Source organism: Chionomys nivalis, unplaced genomic scaffold, assembly GCF_950005125.1.
Source record: "Chionomys nivalis unplaced genomic scaffold, mChiNiv1.1 scaffold_75, whole genome shotgun sequence".
NCBI classification, from domain to species: Eukaryota; Metazoa; Chordata; class Mammalia; order Rodentia; family Cricetidae; genus Chionomys; species Chionomys nivalis.
Genome location: NW_026646889.1, coordinates 377628 through 390168, shown reverse-complemented (window position 1 = coordinate 390168; position 12541 = coordinate 377628). Strand labels below are relative to the sequence as shown.

General features: G+C 37.5%; 1 protein-coding gene across 1 annotated transcript; it reads right to left on the bottom strand.

Moving 5' to 3' along the window:
* Positions 1 to 7008: 7008 nt before the first annotated feature.
* LOC130869099 (zinc finger protein 844-like) lies at positions 7009 to 9554 on the bottom strand (the record flags this gene model as incomplete). The annotated part of the gene is made up of 2 exons (XM_057761185.1): positions 9515 to 9554; positions 7009 to 8102 (listed from the first exon to the last, which is right to left on the bottom strand). Coding segments are annotated over exons 1-2 (1134 nt in total), but the record flags the coding sequence as incomplete, so codon positions are not given.
* Positions 9555 to 12541: the final 2987 nt, after the last annotated feature.

Below are 12541 nucleotides of genomic sequence, written 5' to 3'. Positions count from 1 at the left end.
AATTTCATTGTTAACACAGTTCTCTTGATGTAAGATAAGAAAAGCTTTTGTTAAAACCATTCAGAGTCCAGTCAGATTATATTAGGAAAAGTTCCAAAATTTGAGATAAGATTGTATTTTTGGAATTTTTGACACAGGGTATGTCCACAGAGTCATAGCTGCAATGGATTCACTATGGGCGCCAAGATGGCCACAGACTCAGAGACTGGCCCAACACAATCCTGCAAGTGCTAGGATTATAGCCATGCACCTCTAAATTCAGTTGAGGTATATATTTTTAAATGACCTATCATTGAATCGAGAATGACAAAATAAAGTATGATTTAAAAGGGACAATCATTGTTCTGATGAAGAGTAAATTTCTTGAAATTCTATAATTGAAATGTGCAATCATTTAATATGTGCTCAATAATTGGGTCATTGTCTTTGCTTTATTAACTTTATCCATGTAAAAATGTTTGAACAGTGTTTGTGTGTATACACCTGGGCAACTCACAGGTGTCTATCATTTTCTTCCCCTATGTGAGTTTTAGTGATGAAACCTAGGGATTTATTTGACTGCAATTGGACTCAATTGCACGTATTCAGGATTAAAAATTATTTATGTGTGTAGGAGTGTGCATATGCCACTTCCCAAGTTTAGAAATAAAAGAAAAACTTGTAGGAGCAATATGGATTACCCAGAGATAGAACACAGGTCATCAGGCTTATCAGCAACCAATTTTAATGAATGAAACAATTATTTGGAATTCAATTGTGATTTTTGAGAAAGTGTTATAAACAAATGTTTAGTCCCCAGAATAAACAAGTTAAAAAGATGTTTGATCATATAAATATTTTCCTATGCAAAGAGGATTTTTTATTCAAATTATACAGTGTTCATCTGTCCTTGTTTACAATCTTAAAAGAGGACAATAGTTTACTATTATAATACTCTTCATAATCTTATTTGAGGACCAGTGAAATGGCTCCATGGGAAAGGTCTGTGGTGTGCAAGGATGGAAAACTGACCTTGATCATCATATTAAGAGGACCAAAAGTAGAAACTGCAAAGTGGTCTTCTGGTCTCCACATATCTGCATTGGTCCTAAAAGCCAATAATCACATTGCAGACACACCATAAATCTTTGTTACAAAATAAATCTTAGTGCCATTACATTACCTGACATCTCTGGATAATTTCCTTAGAATGCAATTCTTCAAGATAAAATGGTTAACTAATTGGGACCGGGGAAGCATGGAATATCAGTATTATGTATATATATTCTAATATATATTTATAACACATATAAAACATCAAGCTATGGTATGAGATACACAGTTGAATGTTCATTATCCTACTTTATTACATCTCTACCAGATAAATGAAAATACTGTTTTGAATACATACACGAGATCATTAATATTTCTTATATTCTCTTCTATTAAGCATTTTTAACATTAACATTGTTAAATTGTGTTGACCAAAGAGCAAATGTTGTGAGTACATCATCTACCCTTAGACTTGTACTAAGGAGGTAGACACATGAGGATCATGAGTTCAAATCTATCCCTGAATCATTACTAACATCTAAGCAAAACTGAATAACAAACAAGAAAATCTCAAGGGAATTTGAGAATTTGTGGAAATATGAAAAACAAAACCAGGAGCAACAACCCACCACCATTTCATAGATACTCTTACTTGAAAAGTATGATCACACACTGCCTGATATTTAGATAAAAAAAAATGAATCAATTCGATGATGGGGTTACCATTCTACACATTATAGTAGAAAAATACCTATCACTAAGTAAAAAACAACAGATTACAAAAGTCGCAGAAGAAATATAAGGACCACAAAATAAACTTCACTAAATGGATTTGTCACACATGTCACACACTATTAGTATCTACCTCAAATGTTTCAAAGTGGAAACCACAATGCAGTGATCTCTACCATCAGTCTTCAGTGAGCATGGTAAATAATTTACTTCCTTCAAGGCTACAATGATAAATAAATGGAACATTATTTTTTTCTTGAAACTGAAGACAACTGTAATGTCTAAAGCCTTTACAAAATCATTTTCAGAAAGTGTTTTCTTTTATGTGAGTTTATTCCTATTTCTGTCTTTTAATTGATACAAATAGGCTTTAAAATATTTAGAGCACTAGAAACATGGCTGGGGAGTTAAGAAATGTATGCTACCAGGACCAAGGTCTGATTTTTTTTGACAACCTCCTGTAATTTCTGCTAGAAAATCCTAGGGTCTAACATTATCAGAAACCAGCATGCACATTCACATACCCACACAATTAAAACAACTCTTTAAACATATTTTCACTCATAAAAGTTTTTCTCATGTAAGAATTCATTCTTATAATATAGGTATTAAGGCACCTAATGACTTACAGAGTTTTTCTTCACCATGAAACAATCAGGCATGCTTGAAGTCTGAGAAATCAATCCTTCTAAGTTGATGGAATCATTTGGGAAGACTCATGAAATGCTGTCCTGCTGGAGGAAATAAGTCACTGGGAGTAGGTTTTCCTAGTTTACACTCTCTGCTTCATGCTGTAGGTTAAGGATTTGAGTTCTTAGCTTCCTATTTTAGCTGTCATGTTAGACACTTATAGCCATAACACTTTCTTTTTCTTTTTTGAGAAAGTGTTTCTCTGTAGCTTTCAAGTCTGTCCTAGAACTAGCTGGCCTCAAACTCACAGAGACCCACCTGCCTCTGCCTCCTGAGTGTGGGATCAAAAGTATGCACTACCACTGCCCAGCTGCCATATCACTTTCATAGAGATCCTGTATCCCTCTGGAACCAAAGGCTAAATTAATTTTTATAAGTTGACCTAGACATTATATCACAACAACAGAAAAGGAACCAATATAAATCAATAAAGTTTTATACCTGAATCAGTGATTCCATTTAATTGAAGAGAAATATAAAATCTAAAAAGGTTACATTATTGTTTAAATTCATAGTGCAAGTGTTACAGCTCTGGGGGCAGGGAGTTATCTTGACTGTCAGAAGTCAGACTATACCTACAGCTATGATAGGAAGGTAGTCTGGATATTTATAGCTGTGTAGAGAAAGATACCCTGATCTGATGTGGGATTCTCCTCTGTGTGCTGTGATTACCACTAATGAATAACAAAACTGCCTTGGCTTGTTGATAGGGCAGAACTTAGGTAGGCAGGGAGGGAAAACTGAACTGAATGCTGGGAGAAAGAAGGGCAGAGTAAGAGAGATGCAGTGGAGATGCTGAAGACAGATGCTGGGAATTTTACCCAGTAAGTCACAGCCACATGGCCATGCACAGATTAATAGAAATGGGTTAAATTAATATGTAAGACTTAGCCAATAAGGAGCCACAGCTAATGGGCCAAGCACTGATTTAATTTATACAGTGTTTGTGTGGTTATTTCAGATCTAAGCTAGCCAGGTGGCTCGGAACCAAACAAGCAACCTCCCTACAACACTGACTGTCAGAAGTCAGGCTATACCTACAGTTGTGAAGAGAAGGTATCTTGTGATGTGGGATTCCCCTCTGTATGCTGTGAACATGATTTATTACCATTGGTAAATAAAAAAGTTGTTTTGGCCTACAGCAAGGCAGAATATAGTCAGGCTGGAAGAGAGAGAGAGAGAGAGAGAGAGAGAGAGAGAGAGAGAGAGAGAGAGAGAGAGAGAATAGGTGGAGTAAAATAAAAGAGATGTAGTTGTTCAAGCAGAAAGATGCCAGAACAGAACATTACTGATAATCTACAGCCTGTGGTGAGATTAATAGAAATGGGTTCATTTAAGATGTAAGAATTAGTCATTAAGAATCTTGAGCTAACAGACCAAACAGTGTTGTAACTAATATATTTTCTGTGTGACTATTTGGGTCTAGATGGCTCCAGAAACTTCCTGAGCAGTCTTCAACTACAATCCTGGATATCTACAGCTGATAGGAAAGCTACCCTGACTGTTATTAAGTCAGGCTATGCCTGAAATTGTGGAGAAAAGGCATTCTGAATAGTTATAGCTCTGAAGAGAAAGGTACCCTCACTGTTATGTCAGGACATACCTACAGCTGTGAAGGGAAAGTATACTGGATACCTACAGCTATAAGGAGAAAGGAATCCTGACTGCTGAGAAGTCTGGCTATAACTGAAGCTGTGGACGGAAGGTTGCCTGATACCTAGGGCTCTGAAGAAAATGGTAGCCTGATTGTTAAAAGTCAGGCCATACTTATAGTTGTGAAGGGAAAGTGTACTGGATACTTACAACCATGAGAAGAAAAGGTATCCTTGTAGAGGGCCAAAACCATGAGCCTATTTCCACCTTGTCTGCAGGTCAGAGTTTCAGGGGGGCAAAGTTGTTAACAGGTGTGATTACACACCCTGACCTAAGGTGTGGTTGTTTTGTGTTTTGGACTTTAAGAGGGCCCAGTACTACCCTATGCTTCTGTTTTATTATTTTCACTTGTGTCTTTATTCTCTTTACTTATTTTTCTAATCCCCATGTCCCTACCTTGGTAAGTGGTATACTTGTCAAAGATGGTCCCTCACAAATACTGGCTATTGGGAAGTCCGGCTATACATGAGGCTGTGTTCCAGTGGAAGATGTTCTCCATGCAGTATGTAGCAATACTGCTCCTCTCCTAAAGAGCCATCAGAGCTGGGCCCTGCTTCATTCTGCTAAGAGAGCTTCAAAGCAGAGATGTCCATGGCTGTTCTGCTCCACTTCCCTAAGGGAGTTTCCTAGCAGAGGTGCCCAATGCTTCTCTGTTCCACCCCACTAGGGAGTTTCCTAACAGAGGTATCAATTTTTTCTCAGCTTCAGCCCAAATTGTTACTTCTCTGCTTCACTGGAGTTAATGGGAAACTTGCAGAAATGTTGCAGTCTTTGGTGAATAGTTGCTACTTCTGCCATGCTCCTTTAAGGGAGTTTGCCAGCAGAGGTGACCAAAGCTTCTCTGTTCCAATCCACTACAGTTTCTTACCACTACAGTGAAGGTCTTCACCCAAAACTCATTCAAGAAATTTATTTGGAAGGGAAGAATCCAGGAGAGGGGCTATCTCTGCCAGGGCAGAAGCCAACTGAACATGTACAGAACTTACATAGAACTTCTTAGTCACAGAGTATTCCAAGGGAGAAGATTCTCAGGGTGAGAATTGGTTAGATGTCAATCTCTGATCTTGAACAATGCAGAGATTGGCTGGATTTCATGCTCAGGGGTTGGTAGATCTTGAGCTTAGGGATTAGCTGGTTTTGTGCTCAGTTGGTCAAGGGTAGAGTGTGTTTCTTTGGCTCTTGTTTTAGGGTCAAAGTGTGTTCTATCACTGGCCTTTTATAGTCTTTTAAGTCTGGTTTCAGTGTCAGGTGTTTCTTTCATTGGCTCTGGATTCAGAAATAAAGTGTATTTCCTTGTTTTGATTTTAGAGTCAGGATGTATTTCTTTGTCTCCAGTTTCAGAGTCAAAATTATGTATTTCACTGGCTCTGATTTCAGAGTCAGGATGTGTTTCTTTGACTGGCCCATTCACCCTACACACAGGACTTCATAAATTCCTAAATTCATTTTACCATGAGTTTGTAAGTACAAACAGTATAAAAATGACATCATAATGCTTGAAAAGATTGTTAACACTGTCAAATTTATTTCTACAGAAGAAATAGCCCTGTGTTGTAGGCAGAAGATCCTTGTTCATTCCTGGCTGCCTAGACCCAAAATAATCACACAGAAACTATATTAATTAAAACACTGCTGGGCCTATTAGCTTAGAATTATTTTTTTTTTTGGTTTTTGAGACAGGGTTTCTCTGTGGCTTTGGAGCCTGTCCTGGAACTAGCTCTTGTAGACTAAGCTGGCCTCGAACTCACAGAGATCCACCTGCCTCTGCCTCTGCCTCCCGAGTGCTGGGATTAAAGGTGTGCACCACCACCGCCCAGCCAGCTTAGAGTTCTTATTAACTAACTCTGACATGTTAAATTAACCCATTCCTATTATTTTGTATTTTACCACAAGACTTGTGATTTACCAGTAAGATTCCAGGGCATCTGTCTCCTTCAGCAGATACATGGAGTCTGACTCCACTTTCTTTTTTCCTCTATCTCTGCTTGGAATTTCTGCCTTGCTCTATTTTGCCATGCCATAGACCCGAAGCAGCTTTTTTTTTTTTATTAAACAAAGGCAACAAAATACATTCACAGCATACAGAGGGGAATACCAAATCACTTGTAGCTGATTATAAATGTTTTGGCTAAAGATCTGACCAAATACTTTATAATAAGAAGTCCTCTTTTTTATTTCAGGTAGTCAATGTCTATTGTAATATGCAAAGATTTTAAAAGACTGTTGCACACAAAAATTTTACTCCTATATAAAGCACAAAATTTTACCGCACTGAATACATTTATAGGGTTTCTCTGCAGTATGATTTTTTCTCATGATTTAGATTATTCATACATGCAAATGCTTTACCACACTGATTACATTCATAGAGTTTATTCCCAGTGTGTGATCTTTTATGCATTTGAAGAGTACTGTGAAGTACAAAGGCTTTACTACACTCATTACATTCATAGGGTTTCTCTCCAGTATGTGTTAGTTCATGTCTTTGAAGATGACTATGATAAACAAAGCCTTTACCACACTAATTACATACACAATGTTTCTCTCCAATATGGGTTCTTTTATGCTTTCTGAGGTTACTATGACATGCAAAGGCTTTACCACACTGGTTACATTCATAGGGCCTCTCTCCAGTATGGCTTCCTTCATGACTTTGTAGATGACTGTGACGTGCAAAGGCTTTACCACACTGGTTGCATTCATAGGGTTTCTCTCCAGTATGGCTTCCTTCATGACTTTGTAGATTACTGTGACATGCAAAGGCTTTACCACACTGGTTGCATTCATAGGGTTTCTCTCCAGTATGGCTTCTTTCATGTGTTTGAAGAGTACTGTGATGTGCAAAGGTTTTAAAACATTGATTACATTTATAGAGTTTTTCTCCAGTATGGGTTCTTTTATGCTTTCGGAAGTTACTATGACATGCAAAGGCTTTACCACACTGGTTACATTCATAGGGTTTCTCTCCAGTATGGGTTCTTTCATGACTTTGTAGATGACTGTGATGTGCAAAGGCTTTACCACATTGATTACATTCATAGGGCCTCTCTCCAGTATGGCTTCTTTCATGACTTTGTAGATTACTGTGACGTGCAAAGGCTTTACCACACTGGTTACATTCATAGGGTTTCTCCCCAGTATGGGTTCTTTCATGCCTTTGAAGATCACTGTGACATGCAAAGGCTTTACCACACTGATTACATTCATAGGGTTTTTCTCCAGTATGGGTTCTTTTATGCTTTCGGAGATAATTGTGACATGCAAAGGCTTTACCACACTGATTACATTCGTAGGGTTTCTCTCCAGTATGGGTTCTTTCATGCCTTTGTAGATGACTGTGACATGCAAAGGCTTTACCACACTGGTTACATTCATATGGTTTCTCTCCAGTATAGCTTCTTTGATGCCTTTGAAGATGACTGTGACATGTAAAAGCTTTACCACAGTGATTACATTCATAGGGTTTCTCTCCAGTATGGGTTCTTTTATGCTTTTGGAGATAATTGTGACATGCAAAGGCTTTACCACATTGATTACATTCATAGGGCCTCTCTCCAGTATGGCTTCTTTCATGACTTTGTAGATTACTGTGACGTGCAAAGGCTTTACCACACTGGTTACATTCATAGGGTTTCTCTCCAGTATGGCTTCTTTCATGTGTTTGAAGAGTACTGTGATGTGCAAAGGTTTTAAAACATTGATTACATTTATAGAGTTTTTCTCCAGTATGGGTTCTTTTATGCTTTCGGAGGTTACTGTGACATGCAAAGGTTTTACCGCACTGGTTACATTCGTAGGGTTTCTCTCCAGTATGGGTTCTTTCATGACTTTGTAGATGACTGTGACGTGCAAAGGCTTTACCACACTGGTTGCATTCATAGGGTTTCTCTCCAGTATGGCTTCCTTCATGACTTTGTAGATTACTGTGACATGCAAAGGCTTTACCACACTGGTTGCATTCATAGGGTTTCTCTCCAGTATGGCTTCTTTCATGCCTTTGAAGATCACTGTGACATGCAAAGGCTTTACCACACTTATTACATTCATAGGGTTTCTTTCCAGTGTATGTCTTTTTATGCATTTGAAGATGACTGTGATGTGAAAAGGCTTTACCACACTCATTTCCTTCATAGGGTTTTAATCTAGTATGTGTTTTTTCATGCATGTGAAGATGACTGTCACATGTAATGGCTTTAATACATTGAGTATATACAGAAGTTTTCTCTCCAGTTTGACATTTTTCATGCCTACAATGATAATGGTACATGTGAAAGCATTACTACATTTAATACATTGTTGAATTTTTTATCTGTATGAATTAACTTTACAATTTAGTCCTATTTTAAAGAGGAATTATATGTTAACTTTTTTGTTGTTTTTTTTTTTGTTTGTTTGTTTGTTTGTTTGTTTGAGACAGGGTTTCTCTGTGGTTTTGGAGCCTGTCTATGTTAACGTTTTATTACCATGTTTACAATTTTGTTTTTCCCCTTTATTAAGGCTTGCTTTTCATCTTTGATGATACATGATTCACATTTACAGAATCTTTTTTCTATATGAGAATTTTCATGTATTTGAAGAGAACTGAAAAAACTCAGAGCTTTACCACTCTTATTGCATTCATAACGTTTCCTATACTGTTAGTGATACTACATTTGCTAAGTGAACTAGGACAAACAGAAATATTTATACAGTCCTAGTACTCATGGTGCTTTTCTGAAGTGTGAGATTGTTGATATATTAACAATGAGGCTATAAAACCAATTACTTGTATACTTTTACATCAAATTCTACAAGTATACTCAACATGGAGACTGCTACATATCTTCTGTTTGTTCTGAGAGATGCTCATGTGGCTTGTATCCATAGTAACATATGATATACCTAGTAAAGGACGAATAACAGATACAAGATTTCCACATTGAGTTCACACTTTATGTCCTCATAGACTTGTGGCATCTGGATTAAGGCCTCTCCACAACAGCTGCCCCTTGATTCATGACTGCCCCCTCACTAAACTTAACACAGTCACAAGTATATGGTTTAAACTACCTTTTCTATGGACTAGTAGTGTAATAAAGAGTTTTAGAGATATACTTATCTTTTCAACATGTATATCTTTTATAATATGAATAATATGAAATAAACAGAGAGACAATTTTACAGTATAGTTCTCATTGTATTATGATTCAAATGGTAATATAAGTTAAGGCATTGTTTCCTTGACTTCTTTCTTAAAAGAATGACTAGCAAATGCAGTTTACCTATCTGAAATTAAGGTATATAATTTTGTGAGAATTTAATAATTATCAATGCATGTTATTATTTACACTGCTGCTTTTGTTTAAAACATATAGGATGCATTACAATTCTTCAGAGGTATATTTGTATATTTATAAATGAAAATTACCTTTCATGTCTTCTAGAACTTTGACAATGTTCTTCAACATTATGGTCTTCCCAACTGTATCCTAAAATATAGTGCCAGACATTATATATTAAAAATTGTAAAAAAATTTAGCTACCATTTGTAGCAAACCTTACAACCATGCCTGATTTATTTACCCCATTCTTCTTTCTCAATCATATTACAAAAGAGCACCATTAACCAATGAACAGTTGTCTCCTTATTTGAAACATGAAAGATAATTCAGCCTTACCTATAGTAGTGAGGTTTCTGTAGGTCTCCACCATCACATCTTTGTAGAGATTCTTCTGGGAAGGATCCAGCAAAGTCCATTCTTCCCAAGTGAAGTTGACATGCACATCATCATAGGTCACTCTATTCTAAAATATCCCATACATGTGTACAACCAAAAGCATGATTTTCACAACACTGTAAATGTATACTTCTTTGACAGTATAGTCATATAATTCTGGTGCTCCCCATACTTATTCCATGACAGAGACATCATAATTTAATCACCAAGTCACTTTAGAAGCAAAATGAATAGGAGGCTCACCTCTGTCATTTCTGAACCCTTTGAAGAGAAATGCCTAATAACCAACAATGAAAGATATGTAAACAGATCAAGAGTACAGAGTACAGATAAGAGAAACTGTATGAAAGATTAATTCCTAACTACAAAAAAAGAAAAATAAGATGAAAAAGCCAGATGTACTGAATCATACCTCCAATCCTTGTACTCAGAAGGAAGAGGCATGTATATCTATCTTCCTCTGAGTTGAATACCAGCCTAGTCTATGCAATCACTTCTAGGACAGCAAGAAATACATATTAAATATCTGTTTCACATAAAAAAATCAAACAAATATAAAAGAAATAACTCATAGGTTTTTGCTGAAGTTTCTACAAAGAGTTATGCATTCACTTGAACTCTTTATTCATCTACCAGAAACCTGAAGTATCCCAATTTTAACTGCAATGTAAATAAGATTTTACTAAAAGCACTGTGTGTTTAAAGTTACAAATTGACAAATGAGAACAATAGCAATTAATATGCTGATTATAAATAATCAACACAGAGCAGGAAAGATAGATCAACAGTAAATAGTCCTCCTGGTCTTGCATACAGGTGGGCTCAAGGACTTACATGAGGGATCATAACTATCTATTTTTCCCAGCTTAGGGTTTCTAATACCATCTTTTGATCAATGTAAAGACCAGGTACTCACATGGTGCATATCCATGCATACAGATAAAATACTTAGAGGTAGGCAGAGTAGACACAATTGAATTCTGGAAGGAAGAAGGCAGAGTCATAGAGAACCACCATGGAGGTGCCAATATCAGACATGCTGCATCTTTCCCGGTAGGCCACAACCTCGTGGTGATATCCAGATTACCAGAAATGGGTTAAATCAATATGTGAGAGTTAGCCAATAAGAGGCTACAGATAATGGACCAGGCAGTGTTTAAATTAATACAACTTCTGTGTGATTATTTTGGGTGTAAGCTAGCCAGGACGACAAGCAATCCCATCTTCGTCACCAAGAAGGGAACAAAGGGCCACCCTCCTCCTACTACAAAAATATTCTTTTTAAAATAAAAATTCAAAACAAGCAAAACAGGCAGGAAGAAGTTTATGCACCTGCATTCCAATGACTCAGAAGGCACAGGCAGTATTAATGTCATGAATACATGCCATTCTGGGAAACATAATGAAACCCTCTGACAAATTTTAAAATTCAAGATATGGGTGAAGCTCAGTACAACAGCATATGCTTGATAAGAACAAAACCATCTTACAACAATATAAAAAACTAAAAGCCAGGAATGCTGGCCCACTTTTAATCCCAGCACTTGGGAGTCAGAGTCAAAAGATCTCTGAGTTTGAAGCCAGCCTGGTATATAGAGCTACTTTCAGGACAGCTAGGGCTACAAAGATAAACCTTGTCTTCAAAAATAAACAAACAAAAATGAAAACAGTGGGCTACTAAACCACCTAGGCACAAAATAGCAGCTAATTCCACTGAATCTTGTGTGATTTAGTGTTAGAATTTATGATGGTGGGGAAGTTATGACAGCAAAAGAAGAAAGCTGACTGATTAGTTTCAACCACAACATGGTAGGCACAAAGAACAGGAAATGGGTTGAGGCTACAGAAACTCATATTGTGGGATTCCCTTCTGTATTCTGTGATTATAATTGGTAAATACAGGAACTGCTTTGGGCTTAAAGCAGAGCTATGGGAAAGAACTTAGGTAGGTGGGGAAAACTAACCTGAATGCTGGGAGAAAGAAGGCGGAGTCATAGAGAAGTCATGGAGCCCCACTAGAGACAGATGCTGAGAACTTTACCTGGTAAGCCACAGCCACATGGCAATACACAGATTAATAGAAATTGGTTAAATTAATACGTAAGAGTTAGCCAGTAAGAAGCTAGAGCTAATGGGCAAAGCAGTGATTTATTAATACAGTTTTTGTGTGATTATTTCAAGGCTGAGCAGCTGGGAACTAACAAGTGGCTTCCCGCAACAAACTGGTGCTCATGTGGCCAACTAAAATCCACTTAAATCTTAGAGAGCTTGGAATGGAATTCTATACACTAAAAAAATAAAATTTAGCCACATTTATTTCCCCAAATGGACTTTGCTTACTGGTGACATGCTGCGGCTCCTCTAAGAGATGTTTTTCTGGTTTAGCGATAGCAGGAAAAAAGCTGCACCTGTAGGGACATAGCCCCACCCATTGGGGGCGTGTTCGCCTCGGGCTAATGTTTACGGATAAATCTGCCGGGCGTGAGCCCAGCAGGCCCTTTTCTTTTGCTCCGCTTTTCCAGTGCTCTGCGGGAACCTGTGGTCCTGTAAGTCTATTTCCTTATTAAAGCTGTATATATCTATATAATCTGTCTACATTCATTTGCGCCACCACATTTGGCGTCCCAACGTCGGGCTATTTTGCCCCCGACCCGGCACGGGGGGGGGCGCAAGCTCCACCTTTCCCGGCTAGTTGCCTGAGCTCAGGAAGGCGATTT